This window comes from Gopherus evgoodei, chromosome 1 (genome assembly GCF_007399415.2).
Source record: "Gopherus evgoodei ecotype Sinaloan lineage chromosome 1, rGopEvg1_v1.p, whole genome shotgun sequence".
NCBI classification, from domain to species: domain Eukaryota; kingdom Metazoa; phylum Chordata; order Testudines; family Testudinidae; genus Gopherus; species Gopherus evgoodei.
The window spans coordinates 111012342-111034146 of record NC_044322.1 but is presented as its reverse complement, the minus strand read 5'-3'; the positions used below and the strand labels follow the sequence as shown (position 1 = coordinate 111034146).

The window sequence follows — 21805 nt, the reverse complement described above, 5'->3', positions numbered from 1 at the left end:
CTTGTTCTCCCTTCAGCAAGGGAGGCACAGGCTGTCCATTACTAGATGGCTGTGTTCCGTTACCGGCACTACAGGAACACTCTTCATACCACTTGCCCTTGAGTCACCAAGTCCCCCTCACGCTTAGCTATTCTGCTGTGTGTTTACACACTGCTTGTGCAAAATGGCTGAGTGTGGTTGTTTGCCGAATGTAGGCGGGCAATTGTGTACTGGTGTACATTGTGCAGCCTTTTAACAATGAGGTTTTTTTAAATAACTCACATGGTCCTGCTATAATAAAATGTTTCTAAAAGCCCTGAATCATGACACAGAGTTAGTTACTGACAGCTTGTTTTCCTGTGTGTGTTTTGCTGAAGGAAGCACACTGGGGTGGTTGTGCCTGAATAGGAGGAATATATTTATAAGCAGTGATCCCCAAACCGAGGAGTGTGCCCCCTAGGGTGGTGTGGAGGAACATTCGTGGGGGGGGGGCATGCAGCTCCTCCCCCAACCTCATTTAGCCTCCAGTCCTGCTCCACCTCCAGGCCCTCTCCACCCCACACCAGCTCTGCCCCTAGCCCCAGCTCCTCCCTCATCCCCAGTTCCACCCCCAGCTTCTCCTTCAGCCCAAGCTCAGCTGCCAAGGCAGCCTTGGCTGTGCAGTAACGGAGGGGGAAGCGAAGCACAGACAGATTCTGTCACTGCTAAGAGGGGGCACGACTGAAAAAGTTAGAGCACCACTGTTATAAAGGAATGTCTCCAAGGGTCAGTGTTATGGTCAAATGTACTTTGAATCATCTTTGCTGCCAGCTCCTGGTCAACTCCTATCTCCTGTAAATACAATCTGCCAGCTTATATTTACACACAGCCGTTCATCCCAAAGGTCCTAAAGTACTTTACAAATGAGGGGCCATATCATCCCCTCCTGAATAAACCCTCTGAGGATCACTTCATGTTAAAGGAAGGATTAACACCAGTGCGGGAGGGAGGAGAGGGAGGCAGTGGCAAAGACATGACCTGCAGTCCACATGGAGCCAAAATATCAGTGGGAAATGCTAGCCCCAACCTGATGGATCTCAGGGTATTTGTGCAGAGCAGCAGCTTTTCTGTGTTCCATGCCTATCCCCACCTCATTCCTGCAGCCTGGGTAGTGGCCATGCTGCATTAACTCCCCACTACAGCTGTCTGCTACCCATTCCTCTGACAGAAGCAGTTCAAGCAAATCTTTAGCCTTGTGCAAACACGTGAGCCTGGGCATGGGAGCTGCCAGGCCCAAGATTCAATGTGTAACATTATCCAACCCTACCCCCTTCCTAATCAACTTATCTGACCTGCCAGCTTCATGGGGAGTGCAGTGGAGCCAGTGACACGTGCCTGCCAGAGTAGCAATAAAGGGGGAGAAATCACAATTCCTCAGGGGGCCTTAAGTTATCATCACAAAATAGCTTACACTCCCCATCACGCAGCAAAGGCAAACATCACATCACTGTTTCAACGTGCCCTTTAGGCAGGGGCCTCTGTAGCTACAGGTTGACCAGCATTGTCTGAATCAGTCCTGGCCACAGAAGATGCACACCAGGAATTAATGTAGCAACAAGCAACACTAACTTATGCATGGTCTTTTGCAGCTAAATGAAGGCAGCTTTGCTGGAGACAATGCTCCCTGGTCCCTCTGCTGTCCTCTTGCTTTTGGCAAGTGATACCCCAAAGACTTATGAATATTGTGAAGTAAACACTGCTATGGTGGTGGGTGCTCCTCAGGGGAAGGGAGGAAGTATGTCTTTTCCATCTATGCTGATTCCCTAGCCTCATGTAATCACAGTAACCTGGGTTTGATCCGCTCCCCCTTGCAGAACAGCCAGGAACAAACAGCCATGTATTTTGGAATCATTTTATCCACACTTAATCACAGCCACCTCTTCAGCACAGCGCAGCAGCTACTGTCCTCACACACCACCACTGCACAGTGAGTTAGGGCAGGCTGAGGCAGGGAAGAAGAGTGGCATCTCTTATGGAAACCAAAAAGGGGATTTAGGTTAGCAGAATGTGATAGTTCACATCAGAACCTGGCTGACAGCCCAGAGCTCATCCCTGCTCTTTGGAACACTTATCACACAATCTTTAATATTCACAAGTGGTTAGGACCTCGATTTCATACATCATCTATTAAATTGGCACTACCTGCACCAAACTGGCACCTCCTAGCACCATGTTGGGCCAACGGTTCAGTGCTGACTCAGAAAAAAGAGGCCACTTACTGAACCACTAACATGACTTGCTACAGATGCCAGCTTCTTACCTACACGTGTATTAACCAGGCCTGACCCTACTTAGCTATAACACCTGGCCCGAGCACAGTTCAAGAACTCAAAGCTCATACAGGAAATATTTGTGAGCTCTTGCTGTGTATGGTTCCGCTGTCGATTTTTTGAACACATTATGTAACAGGATAATTAGCAACATACAGAAATCACCACTGATGAAAAGCTGCAGACTTGCAAGTCTTACCATGTCTTTAAAGGCCCCGAGTATGGCTGCCGTGACTATCCCAAGAAACAATCCAAGGATGTTCAAGACTGTGGAGGCCCACAGCAGCCGGTACAAGTGAACCACATCCTGACAGCTGTTCACTCCCAGAAACTCGTAGTAGCTGGTTGACTGTTCTGAACTGCAGTGGGATAGAAATGGCGTCACTGCTACATCAGTGATTTACAGAGCACCAGCCCAGCTAAATCCTAAAATGTTTGTTTTTTTCCTGGGCAAAATACCTGAAGCAAGAGCAAGTAGTCCAGCCTTGTCTGGACGAGGAAATTGTACACAAACATTCCCACGTGAGCTAATATTGCTCAGCTAAACCTCTGGGAGCTCTGGTATAGATTCTCAGCAGACTGACTTGTTTTTTTTAATCACTATGTCAAATTAAACTGGTTTAACAAAAAACAAAGCTACCAATGGCCATGCTAGGGGAGCCCCCAGTGCTGCCCCTCATTCAGCTGACTAGCATTAGCACATGTGGGGATTTTTTGGTACCATTTTCTAGCATAGCTACTGCACTAATAGGTGATGCTACATTACTAAGAGTGCTTGCAAATTAGAAATGTGTTTGAGAGCAGCTACCAGCTAAAACACGCCTACCACAGATTCCTCCTTAGTTCACCTGTAAGCATTGCTTCAAAGATCCTTGTCGAATGGGCATGTTGCTTAAGAAGTGAATCCAAGCACAGGGAAGGGAGATTTTACTAACTGGATATATTTGCATAGTGTCTGTGGTTTCAAACTAACAGAGGCAACACAATTCAGGATCTTATGGATTTCAGAAATATGTTCCTTCAAATTGCAGATTGTGCTATCTAGAAATAATATTTTACATTCATACACAGCAACTGCTATTACAAATCAGGCAAATTATGAACCCAAGCTTTGTTTGCTGCAGAGTCTGTGTGGTATTTGGAGAAACTAAATCCCCCATGTTTTGAAACACCCTTCTATTCTATTTGCAAACACAAGGCAAACATAACTGCCCAGTAGTAACACTTTCCCACCCACCCACTTCCATATCAGCTATCTCAGCTGGGGAGAGTTTCTGCCTGCTTGCTCTGGGGATATGCATGCTACCTCCGAAGCCCTTCCTTTCAGCATGGGGACATTTTAATGAAAGGCAGAGAAGAATGTCCTGTGAAATGTTTGCTCTGAGTTCCAGTGAGGCTCATGGAGTGCAACTGGGGATGCTGGGTAGGGAAAATGCTAAGGAGAAAGGGAAGGCATGGAGAAACCTAAAGTGCTCCTGTGCAGGAGCGGCGCCAGGGTTTTTGGCGCCCTAGGCGGGGATTCTTCCGTGCTCCTGGTCATTGGCGGCAATTCTGCAGCGGGGGGATCTTTCTGCGGCTCCTGGTCTTCGGGGCACTTTGGTGGCGGGTCCCGGAGCGAGTGAAGGACCCGCCACAGAATTGCTGCCGAAGACCCCGAGCACGGAAGGACCCCCCGCCGCCGAATTGCCGCCGAGGGTGGCAAAATGCCGCCCCCCAAATCCTAGCGCCCTAGGCAACTGCCTAGGTCACCTAAATGGAAGCGCCGGCCCTGCTCCTGTGCAGAGCCAAGCCAGCCCCAAGTATTTATATAAATATCAAACCTATAGCAGATAAAGCCAATGGTCCCCTTAGTACTGGTCACATTCACAAAGGTACTTAGGTGCTCTATTCCCTAATGGCATCCTTAGTCGTTGGGTTAGAGAAAGATTGTCCCTATGGCCTGGTGGCTAGGGCACTCCCCTGGGGGTGGAAGGCATAAGTCCCTGCTTCAGTAAATATTTAATTGATTCTATGAAGTGGAACAGCTCCAACAGGAGAGACTGAGAGACCCGCTTCAGAATATCCAGCACCCCAGCGGTCAGAGCACTCACCTGTGAGGTGAGAGACCTGTGTTCAAGCACCTGCTGTCAGGCAGGGATTCTACCTGAGATGTTCTACCTCCCAGGTGAGTTTCTAAACCACTAGCTTACTGGGTGTTCTGGGAGACACACCCCTCTGCACCCCCCCAGACTGGCTTTTGTGCAAAGCCCTAGTCTGCAGGGATGGTCTGAGCACTGGGACTGAAATGGCTTTGCACATGCCTGCTGGCAGAAATGTAGGTGCTTTGGGGACTTCAGGATGAGATGGCAGCTGAGCCATGGCTTTGAGAATATCCATGGTGCCTAAATGTTGAATGCAAGTGCCAAAGCACCTTTGTGAATCTAGCTCTTTACCTCTCTCTGCCTGTTTTCCCTCGCAACCTGTACAATCTGCACAGATAAAACAGCTGAAGCCTTTAGGGCAGAGATGGTCTCTCAGTCTGTTTGTTCATTGATTAGCCCAATGGGGCCTTGATCTTGGTTGGGCTCTCTTGGCACTATCACAATATAAATAGATAATAAAATCATCTCCCGTCTTGGATGGCAACCAGTACCAGGTGCTTCACAGCGAGGCGCAAGAAGGCCCATAATGTACAGGCTACATGGGCTGCCTACAGAGGAGTTTCTTCCAAGCCTCTTATAAGTTAGCGGTTCATGCCCAGAAGCAAAAGGGTTAACTTTCAATCCCTTATATTTTTCACTCTATCTCATAATTGGGGGTGTTCTATTTATCCATTTAAGGATCAATTCTGTGTTGTATCTTGCTAAACTCTTGGAGTCAATGTTACCTTGCAGCAGTTAGATTCACCATTAATTATGTCTTGTTAAGAAAATATTCCCCATTTCAATATATCGCCTTCCAATTCAGGTGGATTTCCCTTTGTTCTTATACTATAAAAAGGGTGAATGGGAGGGTCTGCTTTACCTTTGCTATGCCATGCATTATTTTGTGCACCTCTATTGTTAGCCTCTTATTTCTCACCTCTCTAACCAGATCAAACCACTTCCTGAAAACCTTAAGACTGAAGTTAAATAAAACACACACACTAGGATGAGTGAATAAATTGCTTTCACTAAAATTACAAAAGTACAGATGGCACTACCCTGATCAGTAGCAGACATACCACAGCAGTTTGATTTAGCATCTCATAGGCAAGGAAAGAAAAGCATTTATCCAGGCTTTGATTTTATCAAATTGGTTCCATAAATCTGAATCCCAGAAACTCATCCACTGCTCTAGCATTCTGGGGAAACTCGTATCTCCCTCTAGTCCCAAACTTCACTTTAATCCTTCAGGGAAGTACAGCTAAACAAAGTGTTTCTTTGTTTTTGTTTTTTTTGTGGGGGGGAGAGTTTGCAAAAGCAAAACATATTTGTCCGTTTCTCTACCAGTTTCACTGAAAACCACCTTCTCCCAAACTTGTATGACTTTTGGAATTCCCATATGTGGCAACCTAGGTTTGAGGAGGGCTGGGTCATTAAGGGTTGCAGGCCTGGGTAAAAACAAAAAAATGAGAGCTCTGATGTGAACCTGGTGGGATTCAGGAGGTCAATCTAGGGTGCGTGACACTAAAATGTGAAAAAGCACTTTCCAGCTGGTACACAGAAAGCACAAGAGCCAGCATCCCCCCCTTCCCTACCAACTCCATCCCACCCCAGGAGATTGTCCTGCTCATTACACAACGTGATGCTGCTTGCAATGGTACTGACGTACATGTGTGCAATAAGGAAAGCACTGGGAAGGGATTTCAGGCTGGAAATAAATCTCATGAGTTTATTTTGTTTGCCAATAGTGTTATTTGCCAGGTAGGGGAGGCCACATCAGTCTGCTGCACCACCACTCTGGGCCCATTTTGGCTAGCCTCTCTCCAAGGGATGATGTAGTCACCTACTGTTACATGACTAGCATATTCATGCACTTCCACTGTTATATCTTCTCAGCCTGTGTTTTGGTAAGATTGACTTAAAATGGAAATCTTTTGGAAATATGATCAACATTTTCCTTTATACCATACCCTGTCCTCATGGCCATTGAGTAAAATCCCTTGAGCACATAAATGCTTGTGAAAACGCCAAGGCCCTGCATATGATGTAAAGTTTTGACATGGAAACGATATCTCCATTAATTTTGCTTCCCAGAGATCTGTGAATAAATGATCACATGAAATCCATTTTGAAAATTGTAATGCAAGCTCACCAAAGAGTCTTTACAAGGTTGTGCTTTATTTATTTATTTAGGTGGCCACATAACAAAATCCTACCAACAATTTTTAAAGAAAACTCACTGAAATAATAAGAGCACTGAGGGGCAAACCATGCCCCCTTCTCCACTGTGAGCAGGGCCCCCAAAGACAGTTTATCCTACAAGTCCCTGGGGAAGGAAGAACAGGATCTGGGGAATGCACACTCCTGTGCAGTACAGACCTCACCATAGGGTGAATGCAGGGGGCTATTTGTATTATGTGAACGGTGCTGCAGGCAATGTGGGTGCTATTGCAGCTTCTGGCCATGCACTGGTTCTGCAGTTTGGGATGGGGAGTATTCATGTGCCTTCTCACAGAGTTATCACCAGTGCACAGCTGCTAGCCAGCTGTGTGCTGATTCCCAGGGTACTGGCCTAAATGCAAAGGGTCTGTACTCTAGAATCCATATACTGTACAAATAAATATACACATTCTGACAGAGCACATACTTACTTTTCACAGTTGTACAGGTCACAGCAGTAGCATGTATTGCTCTTTACTCTCAGCTCGCACTTGCTGCTTAAGGTATAACATGTTAGCTGAGAATAAGAGAAGGGACCATTCTTTAGTCTAATACTGGAGTTCCAGAACCTGGCCACCATTTTACAAGTCATCCCACTGACCACATAGAAGCAACATATTTGGTTTACTCTCAGGTGCTTGCACTGGTACAAAAATTATCTTTCACCCAAAGGAGAGGAAGCAGGCAGAGAGGCCACAGTGAGACTACAACATTCGACAATAACTGACAGGTATCCAGACATTCCTTTTGGATTGGAAACTGGAGAGAAACTGTACAAACAACCGCCAAAAGTGTCTTCAGCATTCAAACACAATCCATACAACCCCAGAAAAGGTTCTTGCATTTTTTGTTGAAAGCACCATAAAAATACTGAAAATACTTCCCCTCAGATGTTATAAGGCTTTGCTGGCATGAACTTGTTGGATCAAATCTCTTCACCTTTTTTTTATAATCTATACGTGATATCATGGGCCTGATTGTCATTTACACTAAGGCCCCTTTCTGCAGCCAGAGATGTGAATAATAATATTCTCTAGTGAATGATATTAAGTCTTTCTGTCTACCTGTTAGAACCCCCTGCATCTCCTGACCAGGGCCGGCTCCAGCTTTTTTGCCGCCCCAAGTGGCGAAGGAAAAAAAAAAAAGAAGAAAAGATAAAGCACTTTGGCGGCAGCTCTACCGCACCGCTTCATTCTTCGGTGGCAGGTCCTTCGCTCTGAGAGGGACTGAGGGACCCACAGCCGAATTACCGCCAAAGACCCAGACATGCCGCCCCTTTCCATTGGCTGCCCCAAGCACCAGCTTGCTGCGCTGGTGCCTGGAGCCGGCCCTGCTCCTGAAGGTCTCACTCCTCTCTTCAGCTTTTATTACACCAGAATAAAAAAAATGTAGAACAAAATACAATAGGAAAAAAGTCTAAGCAATTAAGCAAACGAGTACCATTTCCAGCAAGCTCTGGAATACAGAAATGAAAAGGTTCATTTGTGAGACTATGGACTCTAGAGAACAGACATATAAATACAGACATATGCAAGTCACACTCTGTTCAGACAAAAGATCATTTTAATGACCCTTACAATGTAATATGCATACATCATTTCTATTTGACATAGTGGGCTAACTGTAATACTTTATAGGCAAGTTTCTTTTTGAGGGCTTTAGCTTTATTAATAGAGTTTCAAATATTGGAACTGCTAATGGTATGGAAAATACAATATTGTTACCATCTTTCTTAAGTATGCTGTGACCATTCAGAAAGGTCCTGTCTGTACTATGAAAAGAGCATTTACTAGTGAATGGAGCCTTTCTCCTCATGAAAGAGATGGTAGCAACAGGCTTAGGAAAAAATTGTTGCCTCTGAAAAGCATTTATCAGATTACTTCTGTCACACATGCCCATCCAATAATGTATTATTCCTTGAGAGAATATGGTGACTCTGGAAGACGTGAACAGATTGAAGGAAAAAAAACAGAGAAGACAGGGGAGGAAGACGGGGGGCCACACAAAGACTAAGGAGTGAACAAAGGAAGTCAGTGACAGCAACAGAGAATTTGATGTTTTCGCCTCATATTAAATGCAAGAATCTCTCTTCAATTGGTGCTAAGAGAAGGTCAAGGCATAATAGCCAAAACTTGAAAAAGGTAACAGTCTGATCACTGAAATGCAGACATAGGACTTGATATGCAGAACACACACAAATGGCACATGGTTCAGGGTCTGATTCTACCACCCTAGCTCACATTAAGTAATACCTTATTCCTGCTGAAACCAGTGGACTTTGTGCACAACTGTTGAGGCTGGAGAAGAAAAGAAAAAGAAAAGCAGTGTGCCCTTGGCGTAGGCCAAGATACCATACAATTAATACAAGCTAACTTAGAGAACATCACAGCATGATATAGGTCCCAGACTCAGCAGAGTACTTAAGCACATCCTTCACTGTAAGTATGAGCCTACATCCCACTGAAGTCATTGAGTTTGCTCAATGAGTCCTGTCACAACCTGGCCTAGTCCCCCTTTGCAAGGACTGGTTTGCGTGGACCCAACCACTGGATCTCATCTGCTACTAAGCCACCTGAGCCTGGGAAGAGCTGGATCCCTGGGACCCACTCCCAGGGGCAGACTTCATGGCTGCTCCCCTTCCTTGGGATGTGGGGTCCCACAGCCTGTCTGCCTTAGACTCTGAAGCCAACACTTCAGCCTCTTGAGCCCCCTGCCCCCATATTTGCTTCTACATTCCTCCTCAGAAATCCACCTTCCTGTGGGCACTTTGAGGGTCTCAATTAACCCCTTCAGGAAAAATGTGGCAGGCAAGTATGGAATATAGGCTTAGTAAAGGAATTTCTTAACCATAGCTACTTTACTCATAAGAAATCACTAGAGAATTACAAATCTTTGCAAAATAATGAAACTCCTGAGATCTGGTTCTCACTCCTTCTGCGAGCGTGAAATCTGGTTAGCGTTTCAGGCAAGGCAGAGTCCCCCCCGCCTTTTCTCTCTTTCCAACCTTGTTTTCTGGCACATGGTGATGGTTGGTCCTCCTGATCAGAGAAGCCTACCCTTGAATACAGTCTCTGTCCCTATTTTGCCCATGTGCTCCAGCTGAGAAATTCTAGACCCTTCCCCCAGCTTGGCTTATGTGCGGACAGTCCACTGTCCCATGAAGATGGTCTAGTAGTTGACAGATAATCAAAGGTTGATTGCTCTGTGCTAACTTCACTATCACACTCATTCAACCAGGTGTCAAGCCCCTTTCCTGGGTAAGGTGTCTGTTTCATATATATCACAATAGCCCTGCCCTGGGAAAAGTATACATGTGTTCAGTCTGTAATACAAAATGGATGCTCTAATCCACAGTGGAGGTTACACTATAAAATGAAGGTCACAATGAAGGACACAATCCAAGATGGAGGCTGCAATACACAACAGAATTCACAATTTGATACAGATATAGCTTACTCTGTCACAAGCCCACTGAGTTATGGTGTATTTTGTTTACCTCTGTCTTTTTTACTTCAAGTCAATGGAACTTCAATACATGCATAAGTGCTTTCCTGAACTGAAGGCATAAATCACCAAGGGCCTGATTCTGCTGCCCTTCCTCACACTGAATAGTAACTTACTTTATGAGGAGGCCCACTAGTTTCAGTGACTACAGCAATCAAATCAAGTGCCACTATGCTGCATGACATATGGCAGCATCTTAAATCTATCTGTAAAATAAAGTTGGTGCAGAACTTAACCACTTGTTTGTTACAGGAGGCATCTACCTGGCAGCACATGACACTAGTGTTTTTGGATGGGTGCTGACTACCTATTGGCAACTAGGTAAAATTTAAGCTGCTGGTTGGTTTTAACCTGTCACATATAATCATATTGGCCTGGGACCTATGTATCTTAAAGACTACATCTCTCCTTATGCCATGCTGCCAGAGTTGAGATCAGGAGGCACTCCAGAGTTGATGCCCCATTTGTACAAGAGAGGAGGGGTACCTGGGAGGCCATTCTCTGTGATGACGCCCTGGTTTTGGGACTCACTCTTGGTTTGAAATTGTCCTAGTTTATCAACATCCAAGGCAACTGCAAGGCCTATACATTTGCCCTGTCTGAAAGAGTATGGGAGTATATTAGAAGAAGATTGTAAAGAGCTTAAATATATTTTCAGTTTCTGTGTTATGATATATACTAATTATTGGATGAGAGGGTTACTGGAGTTGTCTGTTTTAAAACTGAATTTTTAAAACGTGCTTGGAGTGCCAAGAACAAGTACTCCTTTTTTATGAGACTAATGAATAAATCCAAACAAATAAGTACTCAATGTGAGAAAGGAGGACAGAATCAGGCACTAAATCATATGTCACTTGTGGTTATTCTGCATGTCAAATCCAATTCCTTCATTTCAGAGACCAGATAATTATCTTTTTCATGTTTTGCCTGGTTGTGCCTCTCCGTGCCCTCAACACCAATTTAAGAGATGTTCTTGCCTCATAGTAATTGCAAGAAAATCAAATTCCATCTGTTTCTGCCAAAGGAAGGAAATGAAACAAGCAAAGGCCACCAGTTATGTATCACTTGCACGCTATCAATGGCTTTTCTAAGGAAACTTGTGCTCAGGAGAATTGCATGAAGCAAATAATCTGCCTTCTTTGTGAGAAATTTCCATGGAATGTGGGTCATGCCAGCTAGTAACCAGTTGGTTAAAATAAAAAAAACCAAAAGCTAAACTTGACAGCTGTGGATCAATATCTCTGGATTAGTGTACAGAAATCCAGATCCAGATCAATTCAGTTGGAAAAACATGCCAGTGGATAACCAGACAAGAATTTATTACAAGGGTATTAAACTAAAGATGCTATAAACCCATATTACCTTTTTTGCCAGAAGAGGGCAAAGATCTCAGAGCTGCTCAAATTTATACATTCCTAGGTGGTCTAGACATAGTCTAATATCTCTGATGCCTTTTAGAATCAAGAGGTCAGCTTGAGAAAATCCACAGGGAAGCTTAATCAACTTCACTTTAGCAGAGAAATAGTTCTGTTTACTTGGTAGACATATCCCTGGTATTTTTTATTTTGTGAGGAGAATAGGGAATTAAAATTATGGGAAAACACGCTGACACAGGTCCTATGTCTTATTGAGGTAGGTCAGCAAGAAGATCAGTAAAATATTCCTTTAAGATATTTTCTTAAACTACAGAATGCTCTGGTTCCAACTGCATTACTCATTTATATTTGTAACAGACTTGATTTGTCTAATATTATTAACAGTAACATTTCCCATAAGCTCATTCAGAGCTGTGGAAAGAACTGTGATTACGGATCTCTGGCTTCCTGTAAGCCCTAGTACTGTTTGTCTATTTTCAGATCAGCTCTGCTTTATTTCCTTCTTGCTACCACCAGTTTGGAATCCCACATTTGCAGGAAAAACACAGAATTAATAGCAATACTAAGGAACATGGGGGGAGGAAACTAAGTCTAGATTTTTCAGGAGGCAATTTATTTGGGTACGGTTATTCTTCCTGCCATTTTAATATGGTTGAGATAATAAAGGGAAGCTGAATACAGAACATGGACATTCTTGGCTTATATTAGATGATTGCAGTAGAAATTTGACGTTTTCTGGCTAATGCAAATGTATTAACTGAGATATTTACTACAATAGTCCAGGCAGCAAAGCCTCCTCAGAGGATTATGTAATAAAGATGGAACGAGAATGGCTATACATGATGTAAATATTATAGTCAACTCACAGAGACCTTTGAGAAATACATTATTGAGGGTGCTACTGGGGAAAAAAAACATTTGGGCTTCTAATGAACCCCTCAGAACATCTCAAAGGAAATGAATGAGCTAGAATATCATTTTGTTTACCTCCGTCTGGTAGGCATCGTATAAGAATCCTATTCCACTTGAATAGAATTGACACCTTCTAGTGTACAAAGGCCTAGGGTCCTGCAAGGAGAAAAAATATTCATGAAAATATCTAATCCGGAATAACTGTGCAGTCATAATATCATCCCCCACTGCCAAAGGAACATGCTGGGTGACCAGTTAAGTGCACTGCAGTGCTGTCTGCTTTCCAATCTGTATCTGTTCAGAAATCAGTTGCAAAGAGTTACCATTTCCCTTGCCCTCTCTACCTCTAGGCTGTGCACGGATAATTTATTTTTCTCTGACCCAATGGCCTCCTTTGACAGACCAGCATCTCAATCATTTAATACCCTTCCCCCCCCAACTGCCTTCTTCCACACAGAGGTCAGATGAATAACATACTCTTCTGAGAACGGTACAGCCACTATTTCCACACACATAAAATCTAATCCAATTAATTTTAGAATGAAAGAAAAGTATTTGGCAATTTATTTTAAAATACAAGGCCTTACTTTTAAAGATTTTAAGAGTCTTTTGCCACAGAGAAAACACAGAAAATAAAATAGGATCTTTAAATATACCACTTAATTTTTCATACTATAGGGCCTCAGTGCACTAACTCTTCTCATTAACTAAATAAATAAATTGAAGAAAAGACAATAATGATATGAAGGAGAAAATCTAGAGCTGAGCTCATAATTCATGAATATCTGCAAAAAGATTGTGATTTTCTCAAATATATTCACTATTCAAATTTACTACATTTTCTTGATGCAAAAATCTCCTCGGTGATAACACAAAGGGAAAGTCTCACAGGAATATCCACCAGCTGGCAGGGAGGGGCATGCTTCAAGCAGCAGCCACTTAGAAAATGACCACTTGAAGGCTACTGATATTTGCCCCTACTAAATTCAGGACTCTGAGTGGGATCCACAGAAGTACTACACACCTAAATCCCATTTTTAGGCACCACTGCAATCCACAAAACACCTGTTCAGCTGCCGCCTAACCCTGTAGGTGCTTCAAGTCACTCAGCAACTATGTTTTTGAAATAAAAGTTCCCTAGTGCCTATATTTCTACCTCTGAGCATGTAATCTGCAGCCTCTCTTGAGGTGTCCAGGCACCCATCTCCTGCCTTTGACCCAAAGCGATCCACGAATTGGGGAAGATAGCTGTCTGGCCACCTAAATGGCACATAGGGCCCACTCCAGTAGGTATGCTCAGAGGCTGCCTATCAGACTGGGCCCCTTGGTGAGCTCACACAAAATAAGTCAGAGGATGACTTCCCTTATAACCTGTAGCCCAATGGTTAGGGTACTTATGTGGGAGAGCCCCAATTCAAGCCTCCCCACTACCCTGCCTCTGCCTGATGAGGAGAAAGGAGCTGAACAGGGATCTGTTACCCTTCAGGTGACTGCTCAAACCACTGGGATACAGAGTCATTCGAACACTATCTCTGGCCCAATTAATATTTAATTATTCAATTATATAATTGCGGTGGAACAGCTTCAACAGGAGAGACTGAGGAAGCCCCACATCTGACTAACCCATAGCCAAGTGGTTAGATCATTCACCTGCGAGCTGGCTGATTCCTGTTCAAATCCCATCTTCTATTCATCAGGCAGAAGCAGGACTTGAGCCAGGGGTCTCCTACATCCCAGGGTGAGTACCTTAACAACCAGGCTAAAGATTATCAGAGAGGCCTTCCTCCCCCAGCTTTGTGTATTATTAGCCAGACTTTGAGCACACTTACTGGATTGGGCCCTGCACATGACTTAAGCAGCTGAATGCCAATCATCCCCTGGTGCAGGAATCACAAGCAGAGATAGGTTCCTCCCTCCAGCCTGGACTGAGGTGCCGAACTCCCAGAGGGGCATTCGCTGTTCAGGACACACCCCTCTTGTCAACATCTTTCATTGGATAGTTTAGGCAGTTCTTGCCTAGAGTGCTGCTTTGTGGATCCCATTCTAAGGCCCCTCTCTCTCCCAATTCATTGTATGGGGAGCCTCAGTGCCGAACTCAGGCTTTGTGGATTACAGTGTTGTTCCTGTGAGTTTTCTAGGCACCTAAACGCTAGGCATTGTGACAATGAGCGTCATAATCCCCAAGTCCCTTTTGTGGATTCTGTGTGTGCAGGGGAGGGATTTAATGACTGCACAGATCTCTCTCACCAGTAGTATTTCACAAAGCAAAGCAGAGTGTGGGAGGAGTGGGTCTGAATGAAACTAGCACACAAAAAATTCCAGCATTTTGCCATGCAGGTGTTTTAATATGTTGCTGAAGCCTAGTCCAGCAACTGAAGAACTCTGAAGACAGCTCCATCACAGTGTGTCAGTGAGTCCACCGCAAGGAAAGGGGTGGGAACACCATTATCCACCAAAAGCCTCTTTTCCTGCAAATTTACAGGCAAAGGACTCGTAACTCATTAGAAAAAACTCAACCCTCCCTCCCCTGTCCTTTACTGTGGCAGCTTTGGTTTCAAAACCTGTTAAAACCAGGTGTAAACTGGCAGCTGGAGCTAGGGCTGTGCTAGTTAAGATCTGCTCTCATTATGTTATAATGAACTGCATAAATCTGTAAAGCCCAACAAAGCAATCGGAGAAAATGCAGAGCCCTGCAGGACGAGACAGGTAGATTAATACAGCTCATTCATCATGTTACTTGCTTTGACCTTCTGATTACCCTGGCAAGCTAAAGTAATAGCTTGAAGACAACTGGCCTAAGGGTTGGGTAAAAGCTTACCATTGCATCCAATGATATTTGTTTATACCACACAAGTAGAGAATGAATTGCTTCAATAACTCCTATTCTTTGGAGGAACAGGAAATACCAGAGTGGTGGAAATAACATGTCGTTTCTAGCATTTGTAAAACTAGAAGGATGTTATTTTTCTACTCTGGGAAAACATTAGGCATTAGCAGTAACTTTTTTCACTGCTTGGGGGGGAGGGAGAGGGAGAGAGGAGTAGCGAGCAAGCTGAAAAGGAGCACACCACCAAGAGAAAGGATGCTTGCTCCCAATATAGACATTGATAACTTAATTAAAAGTTGCTATTCGTTATGTCCACAGCAGAAGCAAGCTACATATGTGATAATGGAAGCACTGGAGCTAACCTTTCTTTGTGTTAATATCCTGCACTGTCAGAAGAGATACTCAGTGCTAATGTTGTCAAACACAGCTGATCTTACATATTTTTAGAGGAAGTGAGAGAATTCCCTCTTTTCCACCACCAAACATAGGAAGAGGCCTTTGACTCTACTCTCCCAGCTCACATGATGTTCCTATCCCTTTACGTCTCCTTCCTATTTAATAACAAACAAATTATTGCTAATCACCTCCCTATTGCTTTGGCCACTGCTTGGTTGTCCCGGTGAGGAGCAGCACAGGATGATGAACCAAACTGTTCAAAATAATCATTGTTTTACTGGAATGTTGTGTGGAGAAAATGATCAGGCCTTTCACTTGTAGTGGCCACTGAAAGTACAATTAATTCATTTGGTGCAACAGCACAATAACCCCATATGTTTTTGCATGCAGCTACTTTTGAAAATGAAGTCATCTGAATATAGAGGGCAAATTTTCTGATCACAATCAATGCCTCTCAATGTATGTATGTGTACATTAGCCTAAATTTAGTTGCCAAGCTACATTTTTATTTGGGTGAAGGGTTCAGATTTAACAGATCAATGACCCACCAAGATTCTGAAGATTAATTAACATTTAGTATATTCAGATATCCAAATAAATCAATAAATCAGGGATACAGTCATCAAGGTTTCATTGTGCAGTCTATTAAGGCTGCTGAAAAGTAGAATAAATAAGAACCATGATTTGACTTTTTTTTGTTTTTAAACTTCCTCATATACAATGCGGTCTGCCTGAAGATTAAGAGCACACAGAATATAATCACAGAGACATTAAAAAGTGTTTAAAAATTATCTTACAATATGTCATACTTTATTAACGCTTATATGATTTTTATTGCTCCATGTAATGACAAAGGAAAATGAACCATGTTTCAAAGCTGTGAAAGTATTCCTACTGGACTGCTCATAAAATGCTGTCTGATTTTTTTATATTGCTATCCGCAGACAGCATATGCATAAGAGATAACTACCAATCCTTGACACTAATATGTATAGCAACACTTGCAGAAATACAGTATATCTACTCTTATAGTCTATTAATACGTATTATTTTAACCTATTAACATTAACTCTAACATTTCACACCAAGAATATACTTTTGTTACATGTCCAAACAGTACTGAAGATAAATTGAAGAGGTTCTATTAAAAACAGACTGATGCTATTTTTAGGGTGTCCACATTATACACACACAGTAAAAATGCCATTGACGTATTATAAAAAGACATTCAATATACACACAGAGAGATGAAGAGATTACTAGGGCATATAAACAACATGTATATTTAGCATGGGCTAAGAACTACTCTTTTACAGTTCCCCACAGTTCTGGGGAAAATGACAATTTTTCTTGAAAATTAATTCATTGTGGCACATAACTAACTAGCTAGACAAAATTCAGCTTCATGTCAGTAAATCAGGGTTTCACCTGTGCACTCCTCAGCAGCTCTATGACTAGTGGTGCTTTCCAATCTGCCCACTCTGAACCATCTCCCATTAAAGGGGCATTACCCCAATAACGTTTTGCTGCTTGAAAAGCAGTGGGAAGGGAAAGAATAATGCTCTATGTACACCCTGTTACATGACCCTGCAAAGGTGGAATGACGCAGTTCTGCATGGGGCCTGATCCTGCAAGGTGCTGAGCGTATTTACATTCCCGCTGATATTACTTTCAACACAGGGCACTCCGAGTGAAATCCTGTCCCCAAGAAAATCAAGGGGATTTTTGTCACCGAGCTCAGTGGGACCAAGATTTTGTCTTAGCACTTTACAAGATGAGGCAGCTGAAAAGCACCTATGAACTTCTGGGGTTTGACTAGCCTGGATCCTGCAGGGACCTCTTACAATTTACATTTTAGGCTGAGATTTTCATAACCATCTAAGGGATTTGGACACTCAATTCCTATTAATTTCTGCCAAATCACAAAAGGCTCAGCCTTTGTGAACAATAATTTCAGACACAAAGGGACTGAACTGTAGCCTTCTCCCAACCTGGTTTTTGGTGCACATATTAGGATACAGGTCTGACAAACAGAAGGCTGGGAGAGGAGAGTGAAGCCCAGAAAGAGAAGATTCTGGCTCAAGTGCATATGGTTTTGGTTTGGCTGATTTGCTGTTTTTAAAAGCACATGGCACAAAACCCACATTCTCCTGGATGCTGGCAGCATCCCATTGCAATTTTTGAAGGATAAAATAGCCTTTGAACAACATCTCCAGCAGATTTGGTTTTTGGGTTTGTTTGTTTATTTGTTTAGCTCAGGTATGGAATGCAGGTTTTCTTATCCCAATTTTTGTTTCCTTAGGGAAAAAACATACATATAGTAGATAATACGAAGAAAATTCCATGTTCTCCTGTCTGAGCCCCATCTTACAGTTTCTGAAGGCTGTAACAAGCATAAACGTTATGGATGTGAAACATTATTAAAAATGATTATACACGAAGTGCTAATTTATTTTTTTTTATTCTCCAATACTCGATTAATGGCTACAGAAGCTCAGAAGTTCTGAGTTTCTCATTCATTTGTTTCTTGTTGATAAGTTAGGTTTTTGTACTGAGTACTCCTTGAGTTTAGCTGTGAGCACATTACAGGTAGTAGGCAAGATTTTTCAAGATGATCTAAATCTAAAACCACACACGATAAGACAAGACTTCTCCAGAGACAGTTTTCCTGTGTAAGAACAACTAAACTCTGGTTCCAAACATGTATCTGTATGTTTCTAGTTATTCTAATTCTCTTCAAGATCAGGCCATCTGTTGCCTTTTTGGAAACATACATGCAAATACACAGGTGTATGTTACCTCATCATTACTGCAGCAGGGCAAATGTAAATGTGAATTCCAAAATCATCTGTCTGCCAACCAAAATGGGCAGGCTGCTTTTGTGTTCAGTTACTATAAAAATTACATTAATATGAAGGGAAGTGTTCTGGAGCTCCTGCCATTCGTAAATCTCTCTGATCAAGAACTGTTTCTTTGGCAAGAGGACATTAAATCATTTGGACAAAGCTCAAAGGAAGATGTGTGGCTGCTAAGTAAGGTAACCTCTAGAAAATCCCAGTGACTTATGAATGATCAGTTCCCTAATTTTTCTGGATTCATATATAAATAAAAATCTTTTTTTTTTTAATGTTACAGGAAACTTCTCTTCCCTATGACCAGCAGGACATTAGTGAATATCTGGGTTGAATATGTAGGATAGAATTTTCAGTGCTGTCACAAAGAGAGTGTAATTCATAGGAATAGAATATTCTACCTCCCTTTGTACACCTGACCCTGGAATCTCCTAATTTAAGCATAAAATTATACACTGTGGAGCCATGAACACGTTGTTTTCCCTGTCAATTATTTTCAGCTTCTTCTTTCTGAAGTTCTGTGTAGAGAGGTACAAAATTCAGTCTGCAATTTGCAATTTTTTGCAGTAAAAAACGACCATTTCATGTACTCTTGTAAAATACACACACACACACACACACACACACACACACACTTTGCATAATTGCACCACTTGGGAAAAAAAGTAAAAACTGTGAACCCCTGAACTCTCCCTCCCATTCCATGCCACCAGAACTTTACAGGGTTTACCCCTTGTAGAGCCCAAGAAAATAAAACACACAATAAACAACAATATTGGTCACACATCTTCTAGAAAGAAACCTTGGCGGCCTGGTAGATTAACAGAATGCCCAGCCAGTAATCATAGAATCATACAACTGGAAAGGACCTCGAGAGGTCATCCAGTTCAGTCCCCTGTACTCGTGGCAGGACTAAGTATTATCTAGACCATCCCTGACAGGTGTTTGTTCAACCTGCTCTGAAAATAGTAGCGCAGAAAACTATATTTTCAAATGTACTATTTACTTGTAGTACATAAAACTATAAATCCCAGCAACCATAGGTGCTGCTACATAAGAATTTTATTTAAATAAACAAATGACATCAATTTAACCAAGTAACTGTTTTATATAGCATTTAAAAATAAGGTGGTGTTACTTTAAATATTGTTGCAGTTTCAATATTGGGCAGAGCTTGTGTGCCCTCTAGAGGAAAATATATGTATCCTCTTCAGTACAGTAAAGTTCAACCAAAGGTTAGAAGCCACAGAATGTAAACTCTGGGCTTTTCTTTCTTTCTGTTCATGCTCCCCTTCATTTTGTGCCATACTGGGAACTAACTAAGTTAGTGAATAAGGGAAACGTCTTAAAAAGAGGTTGTCATGACATGATCCCACTTCTCACCTAATCCCACAGAACCATTTCACCTCGAGCTCTGTGTATCAACTGAGAAGCAGCCTCTCTGTGTGTCATACTCACTTTACCCCAATGGTTTTCCAGGCAAGAATCCATGTGGCAGTTAACACTGGATGAACCACCATCATGTCTCCTTCATGCCCCTCAGAAAGTAGGCAAGGTGCAGGGCTAGGGGAGGATGGAAACAGAGGGACAAAGCTGTCTCTTCTTGCTGATGTACCAGAATCCATGATTTGTATCCATAATTCTCTACAGGGTCAGTAGATTGGCATTATTTGTACAGTGATTGGGCAGGCGGGCATAAAATGACATGAAGCCACCTTTAATTTGCTTCTCCCTAGAGCAGTTAGAAAAAAATATAAATTTCTTAAAATGTTGATGAAAAAACTTTTTACAATATAAAAAAACTTTTTTTTTTTTTAATTTGCTGATTTTGGCCAGCTTAAAGGGTGGTCAACATTTTTCAAAAATGTGAAATCTTTGCTGAACATTTTTTGAAAATTTTCCATATATTTTCTGCATTTTTTTTTAAAATCAGCTCTGTTTTTCCCTCCTCATTCCCAGTTTTGGCCTGCACCGACCAGAGGATCTAGCCTTTTATCTTTGTGTTAGATGCGTGACACTTCAGTTTTAATTTGCATTTGCAAGGGCCCTGCATCTGTTGTGAAGGAGACTCTGTAGAAATTGCATTCAGCAGCTACTAGTGAATGGCAGAGAAAGAAGAGATAGATAGAACATCGACAATATAGCAGAAGGAAGAATGAGGATACTGCTAATATGGATGCTGTTGATTTTCAAAGGTGATGAGTACCAGCACCTCCTTTTGACTCCAGTGGAAAGTGGTATTGCTCAGACTAAAAGCAGAAAGTGCATTAAAGTGTGCATACATATGCAGTGCATGTTATTCTTTAAATTGGTCAATGAAGATGAACAATTTAATGCAAATTACTTCCACAACGTTCTTTTAAATGGAAGCAAAAGCCTGGAAGAAATGTTTAATCAAACATATTAAACCTCATGTCCAGTTCAACTCTCTTAAAATACTGTATACTAGCTCTCTTTAAGTGCCAAATGATTAGGGAGAGCTTAAATGATTATTTAATAGTCTAAAGTGTCAAGAGAAGAGAAGGACCCAGTCTGTCAAGATAAATAGGAATTGTAAAAAGAGGCCCTTGAAAGTGCAGCATGTCAGATAAATCATTCCTAGGAATGATGGGGAAATAAATCTATTTTATGAGGAAATGAGGTTATTAAAACCACAGCGTTTGTTCTGCCTTCAGCACTGGAACTAGTTCAGTTCAGAACAGCAAAAATGACAGGCTAGCTTTTTAGAATGTCGTACAGGCACCAACACGTACAGTGGTATGGGATGGGCAGAGAAGCACAATATAGTACTTAAGTATATTGTGATGATTTCTGAACCTCTTGTAATTTAAAATGAAACCCACACACTCACACTGTTGCTGACCTACCTGTCTGTCTACCCATCTATCTTGCTTCTATCACTATAGTACTAGAGTGCCTCTGTAGTAATAGGTGGCCTTTTAAAAGGTCAAACTCTACCCATAAATGAGTGCAGTATCAGACTAGAAAAATCGGTTACTTATGAAAGTGAGAAGCACAGGTGGTCCCATGAGTAGCAGGAAAGCTTCAGAAAATGGCTTGCCAATAGAATCTCACTCATTGTTTAAAAATCAGAGCTTTCCTATTTCCTTTTCTATTTTAAGAGATATAATGTGTGGGAAAAGTTTTGCAATATGTCTCAAGACAGCACGTGCTCAGTTTTAATTCCAAAGGGGTACAGGATCTTATTATTGTGCTAATGATAGACCTCTCTCAACTGATCAATATCATGTTTACAGTTTTTTGCACAAATATTGGTCAAACAGATTGAAAAATTTAGGCCCGGATT

General features: G+C 42.2%; 1 protein-coding gene across 1 annotated transcript in view; it reads right to left on the bottom strand.

The window, feature by feature from the left end:
- Nucleotides 1–21805, bottom strand: part of TMEM255B (transmembrane protein 255B) — a 116398-nt gene that overhangs the window by 17175 nt on the left and 77418 nt on the right. The window contains exons 5-7 of the mRNA XM_030551664.1: nt 12499–12579; nt 7063–7148; nt 2488–2647 (exon numbers count right to left, since the gene is read on the bottom strand). Of these exons, the coding sequence (XP_030407524.1) occupies nt 2488–2647; nt 7063–7148; nt 12499–12579 (327 nt within the window). The remainder of the gene's footprint in view (nt 1–2487; nt 2648–7062; nt 7149–12498; nt 12580–21805) is intronic.